This window comes from Aulonocara stuartgranti (assembly GCF_965226115.1).
Source record: "Aulonocara stuartgranti genome assembly, chromosome: 14".
NCBI lineage: Eukaryota > Metazoa > Chordata > Actinopteri > Cichliformes > Cichlidae > Aulonocara > Aulonocara stuartgranti.
Genome location: NC_138950.1, coordinates 4,092,564 through 4,117,264, shown reverse-complemented (window position 1 = coordinate 4,117,264; position 24,701 = coordinate 4,092,564). Strand labels below are relative to the sequence as shown.

General features: G+C 42.0%; 2 protein-coding genes across 6 annotated transcripts; both read right to left on the bottom strand.

Annotated features, from left to right (window-relative positions):
* Nucleotides 1–89: 89 nt before the first annotated feature.
* LOC309687842 (heterogeneous nuclear ribonucleoprotein L-like) lies at nucleotides 90–13,951 on the bottom strand. Of its 3 annotated transcripts, XM_082503070.1 has the most exons (14): nucleotides 13,819–13,951; nucleotides 12,443–12,558; nucleotides 11,836–12,073; nucleotides 10,164–10,249; nucleotides 9,809–9,905; nucleotides 9,492–9,564; nucleotides 4,991–5,023; nucleotides 4,236–4,307; nucleotides 3,581–3,828; nucleotides 2,076–2,197; nucleotides 1,427–1,628; nucleotides 1,270–1,327; nucleotides 1,003–1,113; nucleotides 90–782 (listed from the first exon to the last, which is right to left on the bottom strand). In XM_082503070.1, the coding sequence occupies exons 1-14, from the start codon at nucleotides 13,894–13,896 to the stop codon at nucleotides 724–726; spliced, it is 1,593 nt and encodes a 530-aa protein (XP_082359196.1). In that variant the 5' UTR covers nucleotides 13,897–13,951; the 3' UTR covers nucleotides 90–723. The 3 variants fall into 3 exon arrangements, with proteins under 3 accessions (XP_082359196.1, XP_082359197.1, XP_082359198.1); XM_082503071.1 differs by lacking the exon at nucleotides 4,991–5,023; XM_082503072.1 differs by lacking the exons at nucleotides 4,236–4,307; nucleotides 4,991–5,023.
* Nucleotides 13,952–14,693: 742 nt separating this feature from the next.
* On the bottom strand, nucleotides 14,694–24,309 carry srsf7a (serine and arginine rich splicing factor 7a). 3 transcript variants are annotated; one of them, XR_014270875.1, is made up of 9 exons: nucleotides 24,076–24,309; nucleotides 20,566–20,800; nucleotides 20,271–20,444; nucleotides 20,058–20,144; nucleotides 19,813–19,854; nucleotides 18,517–18,561; nucleotides 17,508–17,606; nucleotides 16,155–16,688; nucleotides 15,441–15,551 (listed from the first exon to the last, which is right to left on the bottom strand). XR_014270875.1 is itself a non-coding variant. In XM_082503091.1 (8 exons), exons 2-8 carry the CDS (start codon nucleotides 20,787–20,789, stop codon nucleotides 15,500–15,502), a joined length of 723 nt encoding a protein of 240 aa, XP_082359217.1. In that variant the 5' UTR covers nucleotides 20,790–20,800; nucleotides 24,076–24,308; the 3' UTR covers nucleotides 14,694–15,499. The 3 variants fall into 3 exon arrangements, 2 of the variants coding, with proteins under 2 accessions (XP_082359217.1, XP_082359216.1); XM_082503091.1 differs by lacking the exon at nucleotides 16,155–16,688 and having other exon boundaries at nucleotides 14,694–15,551; nucleotides 24,076–24,308; XM_082503090.1 differs by lacking the exon at nucleotides 15,441–15,551 and having other exon boundaries at nucleotides 16,054–16,688.
* Nucleotides 24,310–24,701: the final 392 nt, after the last annotated feature.

The window sequence follows — 24,701 nt, the reverse complement described above, 5'->3', positions numbered from 1 at the left end:
CACTCTGAGCTGCATTAAAAATGAGGGTCACGTTTACACTCAAGACACCGAAGAGTGAACGGTGAAGTCAGAATGATGGAACAATAAAGTTTGAATTCAAGTTTGTTTTTTATTTTGTAAGAACAAAATTCTCTGCGCACCAGACACGAAGACGCAGACCTAAACAGACAAATTAAAATAACAAAACAAAAAAAAAAAAATTTGATAAAAGTTGCAAAAGACAGCTTTTACAAAACCATGTTGTCCACTGCCACTGAACAACCCGAGCTTAGAACAATCTTTTAAATGTTCTATGTCAGGTTCCTGTATGATACAAAAAAGTAAAAAGGACAACTTAATATTGAAGACACACAAAAACTGACACTCTAATGCCAACTTGTTCTCACTCTCAGGGTTACAAATACAGCTGTTATGTCAGAAGATAAGCGTCCAATGACATCTTGAGGCTTCTAACAAAAACGGCAGTAATTGAGGGGCTGGGGTGAAAACATGTTGATGCCACACATCTGGGGGATAAATATCAAAAGTTTAAATGCTTGTTAGCATTAGTTAAGCTTAATATATCAAATACACAGAATCACAACTGCATTGTGAGAGGTTACAATACATGACTGTTGAAAATCTGTTTCTCCCCCGTGGTGTGTCGCAAGCAGTTATGGTCTAAGTACACGTGAACATGGGAATGCAGGACCAATCTTCAGCTTCCTCGATACAAAAGAGCGCTCAGTTGGCGTGCTGAACAGTGGAGAAGCACAGTTTGAGGGTGTACGGGTAGGGACCGGCTACAGAGAGAGGAGAGAGTCAGCGTTAGCTCAACCCAAAGAAACAAAAACAAACCATATACAAAATTCCTGCAATGAGCCAAATGAACTGAATGTGTGCTTTAACAAGTGTGTAGGTGAAGCACGGTCAGCTCCTTAGAGTTAGTTAACTCTTAACCTGACAACTGCTTACTGTGTATAATTTAAAAAAGGATACTTGAGAGCATCATTGAAAACTTACTTGGATTTTTCATTTGGTAGTGGTTTATCATGGCCAGAGCTTCCATAGCATCGTTGATCGACTCCCACTCTAACAGACCTGAAGCACTGCGATCACTGGGAGCTGCTCCGCCTGGTGGGCACAGATGCAGAAATGTGATGAGACGTTAGATTTTATTCAGATTCAGTCATCGTTTTAAATATTTATCGGTGCATCTGCCAGTCTTCTTAAAGCTCACTGGCATAACTCAAATACACATCAAGAGGAGGCGGGTGTAAAGCAGCGTACTTTTTCCTGTGAACATTTTGACATTAACAGGAGCCTTGACACCGATCTCGTCACAAATCTGTAAGAAGACAAACATCGTTAGGGTCTGCAGGTGCAACACTTGTGATAGTCACAGTTTGTAGGAGGAACTGTGCACATGCAGCCCAAGGATTCAGACCTGAGAGAAGATCTCCGGCGTGGCTTCTGGCTGAGCGTTGAAGAAGTGCAGCACGTTGCTTGGGTGCTGGATGCGGTTTTTAGCTGCTTGTTCTGGGGAGGTGAACCGGTTGTTCCTGGAGCCATGGAATTCCTTGAAGCTGCTTGTGCCATCTTCCAGCTCGTAGCATTGACCAGGAACGATGGCTTGCTGCTTGGATACGCTGCAGGGAATAGGAGGGGGGAGGGGGATCAGCCTTTTAAAATCATTTATGGCTCTTACTATTTAAGTCTCCAAAACTCAGCAGCTTCAGAAGCTCAGGCATAAACCAGTGGGTGATGTGTCCATGTTTTGTGATGACATTTCCACAGCCTTTACTTTGGACTAAAACAGTGTGTCAGCCTTTGTGTGATTCAAGTCTTTAAAGTGAAACTAACATCAGCCACTCTGCTGCCCGTAGACTTCTTGTTTGTGATTGGTCAGATGTTTTCAACTCCAACTGCTATCCAGATGATCGATTAGAGAATCCGGGGCAAACGGCTATCAGTTAACACTGGGGCGAGTGAAACTGTTGTGCGTGACTAGAAGCTGCTTTGTTCGGGCTCAGATGGTCCTGGAGCGATTTCATCAGTCTGACACTTGTAGATTAAACTGTTCAAGTTTAACTCACCACACATTCAGTTTCTGTCCAAACAGGAAGTTGTTGTTGAGGTGAGTGATTGCACGGTCCACAGCGTAGCAGTCTCCCATCTCCACCATGGCTGCTCCGGGCTTACTCTTCATGAACTTCACCTGGAAGGGTTCAAAGACAGGATTGACTGGTGCTCTGCTATTTGCCTTTCGCTTTGACCTAAACACAGAATCAATTTGCTCTCTTGACTTGTGTGCGTGCTGATGAACTGGAACACAAGTGTGGCATTGTTGAGGTGGAAAATATTGACTCCGTTTCAGCCATGATAACACTTCCTGCTTACATTCCTTTGTTTCACTCTCAGTGTGAAATTTTGCTTGCTGGTAACTTCATCCTGCTCGCTGAGCTTTTATATCCAAACAGGAGTTAGAAAAACAAATGTGAGACACCTCCTGGGTCATTGTTAAATGTTCATGTCAGTGCATTTACTTCTGAAGGAATATACATTAACTGCATAAAAAGATTGAGACCGTTATGCAAGTTTAAGCAGCAAATCTGGACACAGCACCTGTACCAGTTACCATTTAAAATCATGAGCCTGTGCTGGTCCGACGCAGGATTTACATTTTCCTGTGTTCATTATTTTAAATGTTTGCATTAACTTAATGTTCACCTAAGTAATCTCACTTCAGGTTTTACTGTTCAAAGGTGCCATATTAGGTTTAAGTCATAATATAGAGTTACAGGGTTTTGTAAGTTCATATTAATTACTACAGCACACATGAAGACCCACAGGCACGACATCCCAGGGACTTAGACACGCACCAAAATCATCTTTTATTAGACCTGTGTTCTTTCTAATGGTCAGCAGAGGTCTGACTGCTGAAGACTTCTGGTCCTAAACCATAGGTGTCAAACTCTGGCCCGCAGGCCAAATTTGGCCCGCAGCGTAATTACATTTGGCCCGCGAAGCCATACCAAATTACTATCAGAGCTGGCCTACTGGTATTATACAGCTAATTTAAATATTGTTTAGTATTAAGCTTTGCTTGTTCCATATTCAGTTTTTCAGCAAAATGTGTTTGAGTCCATAAGAAAAGATTCATTCAATAAATATTAACGTTAGCCCGTCACTTTGTTCCAGTTTTGAAATTTGGCCAACTGTGTATTTGAGTTTGACACCCCTGTCCTAAACAATAAGAAAACATCCATCAGCTCCGAACTCTGACATCATCCACCGATGTCGTTAAAATAAAGACCATAGCCTGATATAAAAGACTGATGTCTTTTATAAAAGACCCACCTTCATCTTAGCTCTTTCAAACCAGGACAGTTCTGACCAACTGTGGGAGCGTGAACATACCCATGATTATCAATACAGTACTTAGAACTCATGATTTAACCCACAGTATAAACAGGAAAGTGTTTACTGAGCTCAAGGGAGATGAAGGATGTTTTCACATACACCAAACACAATCAATGATTGATGATTTACAATGCAGCAGCTCAACCATCAGCTTCGCAGCTAAAAAACAGGCACTGACCCGCTCTACGTTCCCATAGAGACAGAAGATGTTGAAGACGCGGTCGGCATTCATCTTGACAGGGTCCAACCCGTACACCATGACAACCGGCGAATCAGCATGTGCGCCGTACTCGCCAGGAGGAGGGGGAGGAGGTCCGTAGCCTGGACCGTAGCTTCTCCCTCCACGCCCTCTCATTGGTGGACCCATACGACGACCTTCGTAGGGCGGGGATCCGTAGCTTTCATCGTAACCATGGTAACCGCCTCCTGAAGAACGAGGCAGAAATCAGGAAAGTGAGAAAACGTGAAAATAACCCCAGTAATCAAGCAGGGTGAGGTAAATACTGAAATCTGTAGAGCCAATTACATAGGACACAGCACCACCTCACTGCCACTGTGTGGAGGACCCAATTTACACAATCGTCTTAACTTGAACGTACCAAGTTTAAAATGACTGTTGACTCATATTGGATGTAGATAGTTTGGATTATTAAAGTTTAAACCTCAGTTTCCCCAGTTTAGGGCTAATAAACCTAGTCTTAAACTAGATCTCGACTGAATCCTTCTTTCAGTCTGGGACTAGGATTAATCCACATACAGAGGAGATTAGCTCAGCATTTTGCATGTTGTGTTTCAGTGGGTTCTCTTGTTCCCCAGGGGCGTGAGAGCCTTACCGTACTCTGGAGGGTGGTCGCCCAGCAGAGCAGGCTGTCTCTGGCGCTTGTTAGGGTTGGCATTCACATCGTCTATAAGAACAGGAAGACAAAAGGAAAGAAGAAAAGAATAGAGAAAGAAAAAAAAAAAAAAGGTGATAAATATAACAAGAAAAGTCTGGAAACAGAACTGTAATCTCTACATGACAATGGGATGCTTGAGCACAAAATATGTATTATGGTAAACTGACATTTTGATGCCAAAGATGCATCAGAGTGCACACCAAAGCGTCTAAATAATCTGTCAGAGGAACAATTACAAAAACAAAAAAAGAAACTAATCAGAGTACTTAAGAGAAACGCATGCATTTAAAGATTGATGCATCTGGCTCTCACAGGCCAGATGCATCGGGCCTGCGAGAGCCGCTCAGATTACAGATTACACTCCAAACATCTCAACCATCTCAGCAACTGCCCCTTTTGGTCTTGAGTGATTGTAAAGGAATGGTGGGGGAGGGCAAGGACGTGTAATGAATGACAAAGACAGCATTAGGGTCTAAGGAAATAACCCCAAAACCCCTTTAACTCAAAAACATCCACAATGCTAAACCCCTTAGCATGTAAAGTGGAACAGGAGTAAATGGCAAGGGTGAGGTGGATGCTGATGATCTCAGAGGTGAAGAGGGTAAGGGTATCAAACAAAGTCAGTCTGGATAAGTATGACAAATGGCTAAATTAAAAAAAAAAAAAAAAAAAGTTTGTACGCTCACACACACCTGCATTGCTCCCATTGCCATCTGCATCACCATCTGTACAGGTACACAATAATCATACACAATCAGAAGGGAAGCCAGGTTAATCATGGTTACATCTTAACTCAAGTGAAGTTACCCGAGGTAAGTGTGGAGAGTGCATTAAGACCACTCGTAAATGATAAGGCTTTCTGTCCTCAGTGGGGAAGAGTTTTATAAGAAATGCAAGCTTGGTACCTTTGCAGGTGACAAATTTAGACTCTCCTAGCTTTACCAGGTGTGTGCCGCTTTGTAATTAGCAGGGTTGGTCACAGACACAGACTAAATAAAAGAAGGACGTAACCACCATTGGTTTGCGAAGCCTTGTTAGGAAGTTTCAGGATGAGTTCTGAAACCACACGAAACGAGAGAACCCGAAGGGCACCGCTCACTCTTTGGCTAACAACTTGTGACTCACAAGCAAATAGCCAATAGGACACCCTGGAAAACCTTATTGTGTCCATAGTTTATTTGGTAAACTTAATGCGTTACTCGGTGAGAACATAAACCAATCAGGAAAGTGTTAAATGAGGTCACAGAATGGAGCTAAGGACCAGTTTTCCATAGACGTCTACACAGCTGCAAGTCTTTTTGCCCCCTACCGCCCATTTAGAAGAAACTTTTCAGCGTTGGTAGCTACGCCCATCTTTTATGCCATCTGTTGTCAAGCACATCCGACACGAGCCCATTAAGTTCACACCCAAACTCCAGATTAAAACATGATTTATTTCCCAAAGAAACTAGCACAGCTCCAGGGAAGATGGATGAGATTACTGATGGCTGTAAACTGCCAACAGAGGGAGCAACAACACAGCTTACAGACATACAGAGAGCAGGTTTGACATTAGAAAACAGAACCACAGCCTCCTCCAGAAAGAGAGATTAAGCCTGTGTGAGGGGAAGGAAAAAAATAATTTAAAAAGAATGGAGTCATGTCTGTCTTGTGTGGCGATGTTGGTAGCTGGGCTTTGGGGTCATGTGGTGCTGTGCAGTTATGTTCCTTGAGAACAGGTCTCGATTTACTTACTGCAAGTTTACAAACAGTGGGAGGAAGACATTTGCTGCGGCAGTTCCACCACTCTCCACTCAACTCATTTCATCCCAAACTCTTATCCATTTCCTCTTTTTGGGGAGGGGGGGGCAAGTCTCCACCTCAGGATCGATTTCCTGGTTTAGCAAGCTGAAACGCCCACTGGTAGGTGGGGAGCTTGGTTGGCGTTTCCATCCTTTTTGTTGCGTTTTGGAAAGGTAGGACTTGAAGCTGCCATAGAGCACATTTCAGTGGGGGGGAAGCTGGCTCCTCTTAGCCGCAAATTGCCAAACCTGCATCACATGGAAGGTGTTACACAGGTTCTAGAGACTTAAATATATTTAAAGAAAAAAAAGGAGAAAGAAGCTAAACAGGGATGCAAGTAGTAAGAAAATCAGAGGGAGAAAGAGGAGAAAGAGCGAGAGAGAAAAGCTGAACTCCATGTGAGGGAGGGACACAGTGGATGGTCTGACTGGACTCTGAGTGTGCTGATGGTGTTGTCAGCAGTGTCTTGTCTTCATCAGTTGTCTTGTGTTGACTCCAATGTGAGTGGAAATGTCTTGATTCGAGGGTGTGAGGTGGATCAGTCGGTACGGCATCAGTGTGCTGCGTTCGTGTCGCAAAGCGTGACGAGCAGTTTAGCTCGAGGCTTTAAAAAAAATGTGATCTTGACTGATTGTTATCAGTATGCATCGTCTGCTGTGGTGAAAGATGCCTGTCACTAGCTTCTGACTGGGTGGGTGGTGCTGTGTCTTCTCTGGTGTCAGTCTTCGTTTGGTGTAGACAATGGGAGCACTGTAGCTGCTTGTGTCTCAAAGTGACGAAGAAGGGGGAAAACGGAGGGGAGGGACCGAGTGTAGCTCAGTACCAAAACTCCCCACACTCTACAAATGTCTCCATGGATCTTGTGCAAGAATGCAGAGATGACGATTGAGTGGTGTATCAGTCCTACATCGGCGTGTTGGATGGATGGTATCTCAGAGGACATTTGGCCCTCTGTGTGATAGTGGTAGTGTCCTCCCTGAAGAAGTGGATGCTTGAGATGGTGGTCGCTGAGTGTTGATGTCAGCGTGTATCTGCACAAAGCTTCTGTGCATAGTTGGTTTTTTTTGAAAGTCACCCATTACAGAGAGCCAGTCAACTGATGCTGGTCCAACACCTCTGTTCTCAGCCAAAATTAAATGTAATAAAATACAGAAGCAAACTTCAACTGAAGCACATTTGGCTTTTTACACCCGACTACCGACCCCCCCCCCCCCCAAAAAAAACATGTTTTGTCAACCGAAATGTAAATTTTAAGGTGTAATTAAAAACAGTGGGAAAGACCAGCATTAGTCTTGGTGGCAAACACATGTTTTTCAGTTAAGTGACTTTAAAGGTACCTTTTGTAATTGCCCTCTGCAGGCAGGAGGGCAACACTTAAAAACTTCAGATGCTTAACCTTAATTAGAAAAAAAAAAACCAAGCTTTTTTTAAAAAGTACAATTGTAAATAACTGTTCGCCTGGTTTAACAATGGTTAGGTTAAGTCACTGTACCTCGGGGTAGCAAGTGGCATTACACAAGAGTACAGCCCAACCATAGACCAACTTCAGTTGTACAAAAAAGTACCTTTAAAGTCAAAGTTTAACCACACTTTGAGAAAAAAAAAAAAAAGTAATAGTACTAACAGATATCCAAAAACAATCCTGCAAAAATGTGCCATGAGAAGGGCAGGAACAGCAAATGCCAGCAGAAAGAAAATGTGCACATAGCAGGTTAGCTTCTCTGTGACTGAACTGATTCAAGAGGACATTTAATGAGAAATAATAGAGCAGCCAATGCTCAGTCAGTGTGACCATACAGACATCTGTCTCAAAACTGGGACTGGGAAAAATAAACCTTAATCTTCTCTACTTTAAGTTACATGAAGAATATCAAAATGTCTTATTTAAATTTTTAAAAAATAAATACAAATAACAGTATAAAGGAGTAAATACTGTTGCTTCCAGTCAGTCACACTGCTGTAATGTGAAGAAAAGGCTGTAAGACATTTCGACCTTTTCTGCAGCAGAAAACAAAAACGCACTTTAACTGTCCAAGTTTGATTTAGACTTCTGCGGGAAATAGACGTCCTAACCTGTCACCTCTACCTTCCATGCCATTCAAGTCATTACATTTATCAGGACGCACACATCAGGTTACGAAGTAAGGTTAAAAGGATTTTCCATTTCCTGTTAAGCTTTGAGGCAGATTTGCTGCTGAAGCCTATTTCAGGCATTAGACTGGTCCCTGCAAACCAAGTAATTTTAACATCTTTACACAAGAAGCTAGCATAATCTTTAAGACTGAATACTAGATTTGTTTATATTATTGGTCTGAAACTGCAAAATGATTACCAACTTGAGCTTTAAAAATAATAGTAGTGGAGCAAATATTGCGCATTAGCTCTAATTTAGATTAGATTTAGTTTTAATCAAGCAAGAGAAACGCCTCCACCTCCCTGCTTTTTCCCCAGCCTTATTGTTTCTGTAATGTTATAGACTTCCTTTAACGTAAAAACAGCTACAAGGAAAAGAAAGAAAGAAAAACAATGTTTAACGGTGGGTTCGCTTTGCAGGTGAACTGACTGGTATATATACACCATCACTGGCCTGGCTGTTTTTAACCCTTTATGCATTTTGTTGTTTTGCAGTATTATTTATTATAAGACACCCAACTTTAGAAAAATCAACCCATTTATTTAAATCACTCTTTGTGGAGGAGGACATATTGTTAATGTGCTGTCCCAGCATTAGGCAAACAGTCTCTCTACTGCTTTGGGGAAAAGAAAGCTGCTCTATTCTTGAAACAGTGAAAACTACTTCCTGACAGTAACTTCCGCCCGAGGTGAACTGACTTAATGAGCTGCTGGGAAACACAAACTAGGTTAGACAGGTGCCGAAGCAGGATCTACAGTCACAAGCACCACAATTTACTCATCTTAAGAGTCTGAAGGGAGGGTCACGTAAGTACACAAGTAAGTAAAGTACACAAGTAAACCAGAACAACAAGATGCCACAGAAAATATTAGCCTCGCTATGTTATCTTTCTCTCTGTCTGTTCCTGCCAGTCTCTCCACTTAGCGATATGCTGGTTTGTAAAAAATAAAAAATTACAAGTTCTGCTTTTTTTTGTTTTTACTTAATGAACCTGAAAACCCAGAGAAATGTAAAGACCCAAAGTAACGCTTCAGTCATAATGCCACATTGGTTTGTTTCAAAATATGCCACATACACTTAAAAAAAAAAAAAAAAAATGGATCCATGTTGTAGCATTATCAGTGAAGAGTGCTGCCTCCATCTGCCCAGTAGCATGCTTGCTGCAAGTCCCCACAGTGGCAGTAAGGGTGCTGAACAGTATCAGGCTTCTCAGCTACAGAGCATATGTAGCACTAAGCAAATGTCTGGGGGTGTGTGTCTGCTGCTTGAGGTTTTACCTGGGCCTCCCAGATTGGGGTTTGTGTAGTCCCAAGTGTCCTGGTCATTCTTGAACACATTCAAACGAGTTGGCTGGAATAAAATGAAGAAAAAAAAATTATATGAATAAACAAATCCGACTTTTAACCTGTCAAATGAAAATAAATTTTAACTGACTGGACCGGGGTTCTAAACCGGTGGCTCTTTCCCTCCAATCTACTGTGGCTTTGGCTAAAAAACTATCTAGAATCAGTTTTACTTATAACTAGCTTTCATTACATGTCATTAACTCAGAAACATTCACTTTCTAACAAAGAATTTTATTTGCAGGTGTTACCTTTGCATACTCGATCTTCAGGGTGCAGCAGCCAGAGTAGATATCTGCTCCATTGAGTGACGCCTTGGCCCTCTGGGCACTTTGAACGGAGTCAAACGTGATGGCATGGTTAAGGGCACAAGGTGTGTATTTGGACTTTTTAAATGCCACTAAAGAATGAAAAAGAAGACAGCAGACAAAAAACAAAACAAAAAAACCCCCACATGCTGTTAGGCACTGTGGGTAAATTTTAAGCAACTGTAAAAACTTTTCTGATCTCCACCCTGTTTCTTATATGTTTATAAAGATACCAGCTTTCCTTTGTTTCTCACAGTTAACAAATAAGATAGCAGCCAATGAGGACTTGAAAGGATATTCAACCATTGCCTGGACGCCGTTTTTCCTGAAGATAACGATTCTCTGGACCGGCCCACAGTTGTTGCAGATAGTGTAGAGGACGTCCTGAGAACATGAAACAAAACACGTTTTATGATTAGATTTGTTATTCAAAACAATCTTAATGCAAGTTTTGACCCCCCCTTAAAAGTTTCATACTATTTAGTTATTTTTTTTTTTAAATAATCAGTTTTCTTGAAACTCCCAGATTTCCCCCCAATCTGAGCACCACCTTCTGTACAGTCTGAGAATCTGAGTTACAAAATTCTAACTGTGCAATTACCCAAAGCAGCATTAAAGTGCAACCAGCAGGTGTGAAGTCAATTCCTGAGTGTACTCCCATTCAAAAGGTTTACAACTGTAATCATAAGCTAGGTGGAGTGCAGCGATTCCCAAATGGTGGCGTTCAGAACTTACTGATGCTGTTGGTGTGTCATTAACTATATAAAAGATCCATGTTAAATTTTAAAAATTGATTAAATATGTCAATCTGAGGATGTGAACTTCTTCAGTAGGGTGCACCATATAAAGTGGATTAACATAACGCTACTCATTGTGTATTAGGGCTGGGGGTTATGGCCTAAAATCCATATCACGGTATAATTTGAAGCATGTGTGGTGACGATATATATATCGCAATATTTTCTTTTCTTCTGTATAACGTATTTTACACACTATAAGGCACACTTAAAATCCTTTAATTTTCTCAAAAATCGAGAGTGTGCCTTATGTATGTATGTATGTATGTATAACATTAGCACAGTGAAGCTGAAGGATGAACGCTAACTTTTTCCACTCGATAAAAGTTAACGTGAGGGTTTCTGGTGGTTGGGGACAAATGCAATTGCATGGCAGGATGCTATAAATGGACCAAACTTCAGTCAGGAGAACAACTGAGATAATCCATCCACAATACGAGGTTAGTCATTAATATACTGCAACTACATGGGAATAGAGCAGCTGTGAGAGAATTTGGCATTAAAGAATCAAAGGTAGGGAAGTGGAGGAAGCGCAGTTTTTGGCTTTCCTCATATTCCAAAAGTGCTTCGTCTCTTTGCTATTACTGTCGCCCGGCATAATTTCCAGAGGTTGTTTGCAGCCGCTGCAATGCTTTCGACCAAAACGGGCGCAGCTTCATGTCACCATCAACATGCGCTATCGCGGTAGAGTGGTATAGTCAAAATCTCTGGCCAAATTTATATGGTTTCTACCGTATACCGTTTATACCGCCCACCCCTATTGTGTATGTGTATACACTTTCACTGACAGGACGTCTACAGGCTGGTACAAGCCTGGGGCTGTATGGTGTCCATGAATGATCTAAGCAGGGATGTCTTTCTACCGTTACATCGCCAGTACCGCCACTCAATTTTCAGAGAAAAGCAGCACATTCCAACAAATGGCAAAGACACTCTGTATTTGTATGGGTTGTAGCATTTGTGGTCTCTGCTTCCCTTTTATTTCAGCCACCGACACATAACTGACATTGTTCCAAACTACCAGAGCGGCAGCCAACTTTAAAACTTTTCCTGCAGTGCATAACTACTAACAACCGTTTGTGGTAAAACAACAGCACTGACATTTAAGGACACCCGTCAGCTGGTACACAAAACAGTCCCAGGCAAAGTAATGACACAAATCGTTGCACTCACCGTTGTAATAGGGTAGATGGGGTTCATGATAGTGAACAGAAGAACATTGTTAACGGTTCTCGAGTCATCAGAGTCTCCGGGCCTGGATATCTTCTGGCTGGTGGAGTAGTTGATGAACGCTGGGTGGCCGGCGATGTATACCTGGTTGTCTGCAGCATAAGTCACAGCTGTGGATGATCCGTTCATGTCCTCGTACTCTACCAGCGCCTGACGCTTATTGGGCATCACCACCACATAGCTAAGACAAACAGAACACATTAGCTGGGAGTTGATAACTTTATTTATATCGCACCTTAAAAAAAAAAAATCTTCAAAGCATGCCAAACTAAGACAATACACAAACTAAAAGCTGATAAATGAATGACATGTAAAAACCATCCTGTTGGATCTGACGAAGTAATCTGAAGGAAGTCGTGAAGCGTCGAGCCTTGGTGAGGTTGTTCCAAATATCTTCAGATATAAGCACTGACTTAAGGACCCTACCTGAGGGTCTAAAGGGATCAGCATTTCTCTATGTAGTTGAAGGCCAGAGTTGGGTTTGGTTTATAAGCAATCATTAAAAGTCACTCAGCTGCTGCTTGCGGAAAACTTTATTCCAAGTTTTTACCTGATTGCTCCAAATTCTTGCAAGGCTTCCACGAGGTCAGCTTCTGTAACACCATCCACCAGCCCCCGGACATGGACCACCACGGATGGAAGGGTCTTGTGCGGATCTTCGTATCCCTATTAAAAACACAATTTAAAAATCAAAACAAAAAAACAACTAACTGTAGACTTCTTCTTTATGAAGGTTTTTTTCCTGGCTCATAACGAGCATCCGTACAGTGAGAGACTTTGTAATTATGCAACTGTATAAGGACCACAAAACAATCGAGATGCGATTCTATTCAGACTTTTAGCTTTAATTCAGGATTTCAAGAAATTGAACTATATTTATACAGCGCCAAATCACAACAGCAGTTACCTTGAAGAAGAAAGACAAGAAATTAACTGGATTATTCTGCATTTAAAAAAAAATGAAATACAATACTTGGAATTTTCCTTTTATTGGGCACCAAAATATTTGACAATCAATGAAGGAAAGTCGAAACATGTCCAGTTACTTGTGCAACCTGCGGACATCGGGTCATCTATTTAAGGATTCTGACACGCTTAACGAATTTATCCTGCAGAAATAATTGCGAGTGGAAGGTAAATTCCCATATGTGCATTTTTGCGGGTTTTTTTTTTTTGTGTTAAACCGTCCCACAAAAGATAAAATATATTTTAATACTGTAACACGCTCTCTTCCACATGGTCTAATAAAATTACACCTAGCTACACCAACAAGCTACTCAGTGAGACACTCAGGATTTCCAGTTTGTTGCACTTCTGTGCGTCCTTCTCGGACTGAATACTGGTCACTATCCCGTTTGAGTTTTGAGCAGTTGGGGGGGAAGGGGTGCTAATCAGGCCCACGGTTCTAATAACGTGCTTTCAATTGCATAGTTATACAGTTCTGTATAAACGTAAATAATAATAATAATAATAATAATTGGCTTGCTCAAAGTATGGACTAATGGTCAATGATCTCTACAATAAAAAGCGGGTTATTTCGTGGGGGACTAATAGCTAGCACGTTGCTAACGTTACCGGCACTAGAACAAAGCCGAGCTACGGCAAGGCCGAGGCGGAGAAACCGCCCTCCGACAGCTCCATTCAGAGGGCAAGGCACGGGCACAATACTATTTACGCCCAGAGACACATCCCGAGCAGCTGCAATCGAAACTACACAGCGTTTAAATGGAAAAACATTGTAAAACGCCCAGTTTTGTTGGACAACTATCTTCCCGGGCATGGATTTAATAACCTGCGGCGCGTCGTGACACATTTTTGCCAGCTCACATCTGAATGAATCAAACTGCACCGAGAAATGAGTTACCGAGCTGCGTATATTCACACTGTACGCTAAATTAATTCCCATTCTTCCTGAGACCAACGTACCGTGGCCATTCCGTCGGTTTTCTGTCTTTTCGTTGCCCTGCCGTCTTCGCTGTAGTAACGGTTAGCTGCAGTAGCCATGTTGTCCCGGTTAAAAAGGATGGTGGTAGTGACGACGAAGTGAAATGGACGGAAAAGTCAAGAAAAACGAGGCTTGCGTATCCACGCCCACTTTCAATACATAACGCGATATGATAGGCCCAGGCAGCTGTCAATCAGCTTGTAACTTGAGTAAGAACCAATCGGAAAAAAGAAGCGTTTAAGTCATTATTTTGAAGTTAAACGCAGCATATACCAATACAAGGCTGGTTATTTTCAAGTGACCTCAGATTATGTACTTTTACCGAACAGGCGCAATATTATTCAGGTTTAGCATTTACAATAAAACCGTATTACTAATGATCAGATCTGATCTGAGGAGCCTCAGGTGCTACCATCTTTATGCGGTCTGAAATCATCGTTGGCTGAGTGTTACTGGTCAAAATAATGACAACTCAAAGTTTCAGAACAGAGCAACATTTTAAAGAAGCCATCCCTGTGAGGTTAGTGTTGCAGGTAATTGGTGCATACCAGGGAGTAGTTTTTTGTAGCCTTTGACCCGGTTCTTGTTTTCATAAACAGGAAACATGTTTATATAACATGTGTCAATACATTTGCACTTTGGGTCTCTGCCGGACAGCCGACAAACAAAACTAGTCTGGTTTTAATATCGTACACATGGAAGGATTACTGAGATAACAGGAGCCAAATACTTAGCATCAACCCATACTAATGCTGGCACAGAGGTGGTGTAAACCTTTGCTGAAACATCTTTACTTTAGACACATTTCACTCTTTATTAGTATTAGTCAAATGTACGAAAATAAACTGGACACTGATGTTTGTCGAAGAGATTTATTGAAAAATAAAACTGCCACTGTCACCATATAAGCCAGGAAGAGCAGAAACTGTTGAAGGAGCCCTGTCAGAAATCCACCTGAACAACTGCATTTGTTTTAAAATCAAGTGATGGGGACAAAGCAGAGGAGGAAACTCCCGCTGCACAGTGATGCTGATCTGATTTTATCACAAAGGATGTGCAACAAAAAAAAACAAACAAACCAAAAAATAAAAAGCAAAAACAACAGGAATGTTGCATCATATTTAAAGGCATGCAAGCTGGCAATTATCTCCCTCTGCCATCATAATCAGGAACTAAACAGATCAACCCAGGCATCGAACAACAACATTTACAAATTTTCAATGGGGAACCTTTTTTTTTTCCCCTTTCCCAAGAAGAAATGGCTTCTTGGTTCTCAGAAATTCATCCATTTACTCCACGGAGATCCTCAAATTACTGCTAAAAGTAATCTTCAACATTACCTTCTTACAAATCAGTGTTGGGGAAAAAAAGGAAAAGAAATATGGCCTACACAGCAACAGCAACATTTAAAACAATCTGTATCTAGTGGAAAATTTGTTTTTATCTGCTGTACTGATTACATCTCAAACAAGGATGCACATAGACTACAGCCCTGGGGAGAAAAACCGCACGAAACCGGGACAAGACAGACAAATTCAAAAACAACAAGAAAAAAAAGAAGTTGCTGCCAGGGTGTAAAAGCAGAGAGGGTGCAGGGGTTAAGGGTTTGTCTTAGGGACAGTGGTGGAGGGAAAGGGGGGGGGGGCAAATAGTCGCCTTCGCTCAGTCGTCTGCTGGAGTAGGGCTTCGGTTTGGAGTTGCCGAACGGGAACGACTGAAACAGAAAGGAAGAGGAATTAGCCCGCCGCAGGGGAGGGGTGGAAGAAAGTTCGGACAGGTGTTAACATTCTTAACAACAACCCTTGACCTCTCAGGTACACTTCATGTCATCTGCCTCTAATCTTTTCAGAAATAGCTATCTATGTTCAAAAGCTAAATTCATAATTGAACCCCCAGAGCAAACGCTCATTGAAATAAATGGCAGGTCTTTGATTGACACTGTCTCATGTTTTGCTTCTAGAGCTGCTGGTTAGCAGCATTTGTGCTCTAAGAAATGCAGAACTCAATCCTCCCCTTACCTACAAACACAGACAAGTTGCTTCAAGTGGTAACGATGAGGCAACAAGTGAGACACAGTGAGAAAAACGTATCAGACACATCATCCCACTAATATTCATGGTGCCTGTTTGTCTTTCACTCACTCGCCCAAGCGCTCTCACATGCAGACACACACTTACGTACTATGAGCATGCTTGTTAAAAAGGATCAACTTTAACTTCTACAAAACACCTTTTTTTTTTTTCAGACTACATCAAGCCTGCAAATGTTTCTTTTCACCATCAACATGAGCTTGTCAGGGGGTTTGATTTTTGGTTACCTTTGGAGACAGTGGCAGAAACAACAAGTACAGAGAAGCGAAGGATGAAAGGACTGAAGGACGGATGACTACAACTTGGAGATACACTGCGCTGGGAGGCTCTTGAAGACTGATCTCTCGTCAGCTCTCTCACTTTCAGAAGCTAAGACAGAGGCGAAGAACTCTGGTAGGTAGGTAGGGGGTCTGGTAGGTAGGTAATGGATTTAAAAATGCCGAACTGTGATCTGTGTGGGTCAGCCCTCTGGTACATCTGAAGGCTGGCTGGCTGGGTGACTCTAGTTGAGCAACTGTATGTGTGCACGGGCTGATCTCGTCTGAGCGTGTGCGTCGGTTGGAACAGACACCCATTCACTGTGGGGAGGGTTCGGTCGGTAGGTCGACCTCTTTCTCGCTGTCTAACACCAGATGCAGGCGAAGGCTGATCTCAGGTCAGCGCTTAGTCAACCTCCCGCAGGATGTACACACCGCCAGCTGGCAGACCCTGGGCCTGGGATCAGCTGCGGTGTCAGTGCAGTGCTCAGCTCCCACCACACGCTTTAAAGAAAATATGAAAAATAAACAAACTGTGCTGCAAAGATGCTTACCGCAAGTCACACCTACGGCGTCGCTTTGTCTGATCTCTGCTAGTAGCTGTTTTTACTTTTTTCCTCTTTTGATAGAGCCAGATTCAGTAAATTTTAAGAAAGAATAAAAACATTAAATTCTTTGTTTAACACTTGTCAATCCAGTAAATTTTTAAAAAGTAATAATTCTGTCAGCTTAAGATAAATTTAGACCAAGGTACATCAGTGAGGAAAATATCAAAGGAAGGCAAGAGCAGAGGTAGTCTTTCATGTGCTTTCTTTTCAGGGTAAAGGCCTGATTAAGAGCCAAGCTGCAAAGCGCTGACAATACAGAGCCATCAAGAGCTGAAAAAGAGAGCACAGGAAAGAGATCCAGTCATTCCTCTAGGTATACCTCCCTAGACCAGACAGAGGGCCGGGATCCCTGTCCTAAACCCCACCCACTCCACTGCTGGCAGCGGAGGCAGAAGATCTCTCTGTGCTGAAGAGGCTGACGGATCTCGGAGGTCGTCCATCTCGTCATCCCGCCATCCCGTGGTGGTCGGCTGACAGCAGCATGCCGCTTCCAGTTGGAAGGAGGGTCTATTTAATTCCCTGCCTTACTCTGGCTAAGGTGGAAAAACTTAACTGACCCTCAGCAGGAACGCAAGATATCTAAAATCTGTTATTCTTGATCTAAAACTTAGATTATGTTTTGGTTTAAAGAAGAAAAAAAAAAGACTAAGCATCAGAAACTCAAACTGTCTACACCCTGTCCAAGTGAGAGAGAACATCTAGACTGAGGGCTTACCTGTTCCTCTTGTGGTTAGCAGACTGAGAACGTGACCGGGATCTGGACACAGAGCGCCCTCTGGGAGCAGAACCGGACCGAGAACGAGACCTGGAACGACTGATTAAAGACAGAAAATATTTTAGACACCTTCAGATGATAAAGACGATCTTATATCTGCATTTCCCTGCTCAGCTGAATTCTGTTAAACACTTCAAGAAGTTCAACTCATCTTGCAAGCCTGTTATAATTAAGGATAGGCATCTGTCAAACCAGAACACTATTCGATCCTCACTCTAAACCATTCCTCTAGTCTTTGAAGATCGCTCCCACCTAACGGCCATTAAATTTCTGCCCAGTCGTGGCACACCCGAGACATGCTCCCTTTACCTGGCACAGTCTTTACTGAGCCTCACCTTCGTTTCTCACTCACACACATACCTTTGAAGGTTTTTCCTGCTGCATGCCATTCTTAATTGCTCCTTGGGTCTTTCTGATTCTGATCTAAACTCACCACCTGTTACACACCTGGGCTGCAGTCAATTAGTTCTTAGGAAAGTTGGTAATTGAGAGAAGTGACCCTGAAGTATGTGCAGCCAAAACACCAGAGTGTCAAGTTCTCTAAATACTAAGGAAGGATGGAGGATGCTTGAAGACTTGTCCAATGTCATTTATTTATTTAGATATTACAGCCGCATTACTGCCACCTTTTGGCAGTAGTAGTGTGTTCCACTGTAACAGTAGCCAGTAAGCATCGACCAAGTCAACCATTTTTTAAATAATGTATTACTGAAGTGGCCATCACCATTAATAATGCTTGTTCATCATCACTACACCATCCATACATTAACATGAAAAGCACAGCGAGTCCATGTTACCACTGAAAAGTGATTTACAGGGAAGAACCGAGTGATATACAAATGTAATTTCTCATGTAGCAGCGGTCAGAGCACAGCATCAGAGCAACAAACAAATTCACTGCGTCTCTCTAACAGTGAGTTTGGGATAAGAATAGCTGTGGACAACTCACCTTCTGGCTGGAGTCCTGGACTTTGAGCGGGCAGGGGATCCAGACCTGATGTCACAAAACAAAAAGCAGCGATTTCAATAAAACTTTGGAGAACAGCAGGAACACCCAGTAATTACTCTCCAACTTGTTTCTTAAAGAGGTTTCAGTATCACAGACAAATGTCCATATGCTACAATAACCACACTTTGTAACCAGTTTTAACGACACACCCGTCATCAGTGTTTGATGTAAGATGGTCATAAAACTTTGTGTTTAACACTTTTAGAAGTGTTTTTAAATTTCCTCAGGTTTAAAATGTTTGAGAAACAAACAGCCGAAACATAACAGGATGTTAAGCACGATTACAGAAGACGTTTGGCTCAACTCTCTGTGGACTACCTGTGTTTTGTGCATGGTGACCAAGGAAACCCTGTAATGTGATCTGCTTTCAGTGATGCACACCACTCGCCCTACAACTGCGCAGGTCTCCTGAGGCTGCTGCCTGCGGCTCTCCTCACTGCGGCACTTTTTTCCTGCAGCAGAGGCAGACCCAGGCTACTCGGGTCTAACACCTAGTTCATGCTGGCTGCTGCCGTTTTGTCTCTTGCAAAGGGTGTTGTGTTTTGGTGTCGTTTTGCTTGCTTATGCACCTCATGATCTTTGTAACCTGGTGCATGAGGTGTGGCCAGGTTGATGACATGAATGTCACCTCCATTTCAATATCAGTCCAAGGGCTCAGATCAGCAAATTATACAAAGTGTGAGCTGGAAAAGTTGAGACTTTCTAGAGAAAACTGATGCTCAATCAGAGAGTGAAGAAAACTTTGTCATTTCAAATTATTTACTCCTTTACCAGCTCTGATTCTGAGTTGTTTAGGATGTTTTCCTTATTGGAGTACCAACAGCTACAAGAGACCTCAAGTGCCAGTATCTACAGCGACACGGCTACAGTCCTGTTACAGTTGGTGCATGCCCGTAAAACCAGCTTGTCCTGTCTCACACGTCTTTTTAATTGTTTTTATTGAGTCTTTACCTTTACATTTAAAGATTAAGTAAATGCCATGCTAAAAGACTTGTTTAGAAATGTAAGAAATACATGTTTAAGTTTTTTAAGGTAAGTTGGGCTAGAATATTAAGATTTCAATAATGACCAAAAGAGTTTTATTTTAAATAATTGAAGGCTTAACAGTTGACACAACTTTAGTTGCATAGTAGGCATCTGTTGTTATAGACCAACTTTAAGTCAGTTTCAGCCTCTGAGAAACTGAATTAGCAGCAGCTACTCATCTTCACTCATCATAGGAAACTGTATTCTTACCTGCTCCTGCGTCTGGAATAGGATGGCGATCTGCGTCGGCTCCTAAAAAACATAAATAAATAAAAGTTTGCACAACAGAGTTGGCAGAATAAACACCAGAAAAATTACACAGCTTAAGAGATTGCAATAACCACACGCCGACACAGTGATGAGCACATTTAGTCGTTGGCCTTTCCAAATCTACCACAACCAGATTTTCTTGTTGACATATCACAAGGTGTGTCTGTGCGTCAGTGTCGGCATACCTGCTGCGGCTGCGGGAGCGGGAGCGAGAGCGGTAGCGGCGCCCGCGGGACCTTGATCTGGAGCGGGATCGCGATCGAGAGCGAGACCTGCAATGAAAAATAAGAAACGAGTCCATCCGCATTAGTCATCCATAACATGGCACTGGTTTTATAATGGTACAAAATGGCAAACGAGCTACATGAGCCTTCAAATGAAACATGCTTTCACTTCACCTGCTGCGACGGCCTCGCTTGCTAAAGCGGTAGCAGTCATAGGCGTAGTGACCCCTGTCCCCGCACTGGTAACACCGATCGTTGGGGTCGAACTGGCGACGGCTTGGCCGCCCACGGCCCTTTCTGGAGAGGCCTGTTGACATCTCCACACGAACACGGGAACCACAGAGGATCCTGAGCAGAACAATTCAGTTTTTCACTGTTAAGCACAGAATAATTAAAGAAAAAAAAGAAAGAAAAGAAACACCCTGTACGTGAGACACACGAGACCAGTCCAAGGAAAACATTTACTCACTTTCCGTCCATGCCTTTGACAGCATCTTCTGCATCTCTGGGATCCTCAAACTCCACAAAGGCAAACCCAGGAGGGTTCCTGGCCACCCACACACTTCTCAGTGGGCCGTAATAACTGAAGGCTCGCTCCAGCTCCCCCTTTGCAGCGCCATTGCCCAGGTCACCGACGTACACTTTACAGTCAGTGGCCCGAGACGAGCTACGGGAGGATGAGTAGTAGGACATTTTTTCCTCACCTGCAGGGAGATGGTAAATATATTTAAGACGGGGATCATAGTGAGAAGAATACAAAAACGTCCCTCTACATTTGGGAAATAAGATTAAATGGAGTAAACTGTTGTGTCCCATCAAATTTACTCAGATTTAACTTTTTAAAAATTTTATATAGGAAAGGTTGAAATTTCTAGAATATGCTTGTTTTCTGCCAGATGTTACAGTTAGTGCATGACTGCTGCGTGGAAGTGTGTCAGAATCTTTCTTTCTTTTAAACGTCAGGTTACTCAGAGCAGCCGGAGCACAATAGCTCAACTTTTCATTGACAAATTGTATGTAATTTGTATAGTATTTTTTCTCTCTCTTATTTTCTTTTCTAAATGTACTTGTATATTGTTCACATGTTGAAATAAATTACCAATCAATCAATCGAAGTCAATGAAATTGAAGGACTTAATGGCAGATTTTCAACAACCGTATTCATGTGAGTGACACATGGTGAAATATCCCTTTGTGTTTCATGTGAATGCATCATTAAATCCTCAGGTGTGGTCCTCCTGCCCTTTCCAAAAATTTACACTTAAATCTAAAGGTGAGCTTTTACCACTGGCTTTATAAGTACCTACATGTAGAGATCAGGTTTCCTGAATTAGCGACCGTGTTTTGTGTCTCCTACTATCTGGGTTGTACCTAATGCTTATCTAGTTTGGTTAATATTGCATACATTAAGACAGTTGGAAAAGTGATTATAAACCCATGACCCTTACAGCGAGGGGGACCTGGTAGCTCTGGTATATTTTGCTGGCATGGTTTGGAACTATAGAAAGACTCCCTGCAGATACTTGAATCAACCAGCTGTATATAAACTGGGGGGGGGGAGAGAGACTATATTGCAGAACACCAAGGCTGTTTGAAGGAACAGTGAGATGTTAAAGTGCCATAATTGATCTGCAATCTTACAGCGTGCCAGAAACATCCTACACCTTTAAACAAAGATCTAGGGCTGTGCGATATGACCAAAATCTCATATCCCGATACAAGACATCTATCGTCCGATAACGATATAATATTAAAAGAAAAAAAAAAAGAAAAAAAATTATATATATATATAAATCACAAAAATTTTACATTTTCTGTACATTCTGAGAATCGCGGGCAGCTCGACTTGCGTAAAGTGTTTCCAGCTGGGCGTCGTGCACCTGGAGTCGACCGAAGCATGAAACGACACATTTTTAGACATAAGTTGTAACAGCCGCCGTTTTCTTTGTGAGTATTTATTACACGGCGTGCTGCGGGGCAAGGCCTGTTCTAACGTTTGAGTCTAAGGTCTATTTTTTAGCACCTGGCGGCTCTTTTTTGCTTCTCATTCGTAAACACTCTGCATACTCTTTTATGTGATTAGGTGTATTTTGAAAGGTCTCAACAGGATCTTGAGCTTTATTGTGAAAGGTTTATGTAGAAGATAAACAAGCGGAGGTTTTACCGTTGCTGTTGCTAACGACAACGCATAAAAACAGTCACTTGTCTGTCTGTAGTGTGGTTGTATTAAATATAAGAGAAAGAGAGAACTTTAAGAAATGAATATAGCCACTACAGTGACCATCAAAACCATGAAAAAATATTGCTGTAAACAGTTTATTTTGCGACACCACGAAAGAAACGATAGCGTAAAATGAAACAGATGTTTTTATATCGTTATCCGATATATATCATTATATCGAACAGCCCTACAAAGATCAATCACCTCCTTTTAATTTTAAAGTCAAATTCAGCCATTTCTGATTCAAACATATTCCTGGTGTATCCTGTAACCCTGGCAACTGACCACATGTGTGAAATTAAACTTGTCATCAAGCTCTGCAGAAGTACTTCCCACATCACCATTTTTAAAAATGTTTAATGCAGTAGGACCTCATGTGGTTGGCCTGACACTGTTCCACCTATTTTAAACATGCCATTGTTCCACCCTGGCTGAAAACAAATGTAGCCAGGACCAATCTTTACTGCCTTATTTCCCACAGATTTTAGAAAAGGTTAGAGCTGAGCAGGATTTTCCTTTTCTGGAAAGGCAGAAAAAGTCAGTGACACTTTGATGGGCTCAGGAGCAAATTATACAAGTTTTGATACTGTACAAGTAGGTAATATCAAGTGGTCGGTGTGTTCAATTGGTGTCCTGCAGACAGTTATCTTGTCATCATTTCTTGGAGAAAAGGCTGCCTTATCCTGTGGCGATCCAGAAGGATCTACACCTCTTGGACAGATAATTGCTCATTTTAAAAACATTTGCCATCTATATCCAGTGACATGCATCTGTCCTGTTCTTGCTGACCTAAGGAGCTCTCCACACTTGGTTAAACGCCAATTTCCTAAAGTTAAATTCTAACAAAACAGAAACTCTTATCACTGCTCCAGATATTTCCACCCCAAGAATCGTAGCCTTGGTTTCCAGGTGCTTGTGTTCTAATCTACAACTACTACTCGTTAAGATGTGTTATTTTTAAGATGGAAATGATGCAAACTGTTAATGCTTTTACATTTTTTGTAAATTTTAAAGCTTTGAAAAGCAAAGCACCCAGTATATTAATGCCTCTTACTCGTTTAAAAACGCAGAGATAAGAAATTTGGCATACTGGCTACATAAAGGCTTTCTTTTATTGATTCCGAGGTGGGTTAAAAACCGCTTAAAAAAATCCTATTGACACAGCCATTGGGGTGATTGTGTCCCCGACTTGGGTTGATCATGTCCGTTTCATTGTTTCGTTTCGTCTTCTTTTGTATCAGGTACTTAAAAGATAACCTTTATCCATCAATGCTTTTACAAAGGTCATCTTTCACACGCAGGTACGACGCTCGTCATTTATTAACCGGACCAGTAGCTTTTTGAAGTTCACTACATCTATATATCTGATAACGGCCAGGCCCCGAGGCCCTCCGATTTGGTTGGATTAAACTATATTCGCTGATCGATCTGTGTAATTTACCGGCGTCTTATACAATACGATCGTTTGTCTCCCGCGTATTTTTAAGCGAACACCGCTGGGTATCCGTTCAGGAAACCGGCGCTAACCTCCGTGTGCGTCTCACAGACGGAAGGCCACGCCACTTCCAGTTCAACACCACACTTTTAAACACCAACTTTATGCACGCAAATAAGCTAATCGGCTACAAGTAAAACAGAAACAGCAGCTCTTGTTGAGTTTGCTGCATACGCGCGAGCAGTTATTTTCGGAATTACTCGAGGCCTTGGTCCGCGCTTGCCTATAAACAATGGCGGTAGCACGCGTTAGCCCGATCTTACCTTCGTCCGATGATTTCTGATTCCGCTCCTAAGACGAACTTCAGCCGCGTCAAACTGAAGCCAGACGTCGTATCGTCACAGTTCAATTTGATTTCTGCGATTTCAACTGTTTACAAAGCCGAACAGACGATCATCAGGGACGCTTCCACATGGCTCTGCCGCAAGATGAGCGGCTACAAAAGCAAAAGAAACCAACCACCACTGCAAAGCGACTACCGCAGCTGCGCACTGTGACTTCAACAGCGAAGCCGGAAACGTCCGGTGAATATTTTCAAAATAAAACGACCAAAATGAAGAATTACCACAGCAAGAACTTCCCACTTTAAGTCCCAAAGCAGAAAAGCTGATGTGCTTATAACTGCTACATTTCTTAATGACTACAACAATTGGCTCCACATTAGCTAAGCACGTGTATGGTTTCACAAGTAGTCAGTATATCTCTAATATGATCTTGTAGTTTTGCTTGCACTTCCTTGATTTAGTTTAATTTTAACCCTGAATTTTCCAAAAAGCCCGCTGATGCAAACCTCTGGACTCACAGATCGTTTGTCTACTTTAAACAAACACACAAACAAAAATTTTAAAATGTACTGCTGATATAATATGAGGATATGCCATATCCTTAT

Coding starts and splice junctions, on each gene's coding strand:
- LOC309687842 (XM_082503070.1), bottom strand. CDS start 13,896: ATGGCTACTGCAGCTAACCGTTACTACAGCGAAGACGGCAGGGCAACG. Junction 10,250..11,835: donor CCATCTACCCTATTACAACG/GTGAGTGCAACG, acceptor TCATGTTCTCAG/GACGTCCTCTACACTATCTG. Junction 783..1,002: donor CTACCAAATGAAAAATCCAA/GTAAGTTTTCAA, acceptor CTCTCTCTGTAG/CCGGTCCCTACCCGTACACC.
- srsf7a (XM_082503090.1), bottom strand. CDS start 20,789: ATGTCCTACTACTCATCCTCCCGTAGCTCGTCTCGGGCCACTGACTGT. Junction 18,562..19,812: donor TATTCCAGACGCAGGAGCAG/GTAAGAATACAG, acceptor TTGTGACATCAG/GTCTGGATCCCCTGCCCGCT. Junction 16,689..17,507: donor GCTAACCACAAGAGGAACAG/GTAAGCCCTCAG, acceptor TTTTCTTTAAAG/CGTGTGGTGGGAGCTGAGCA.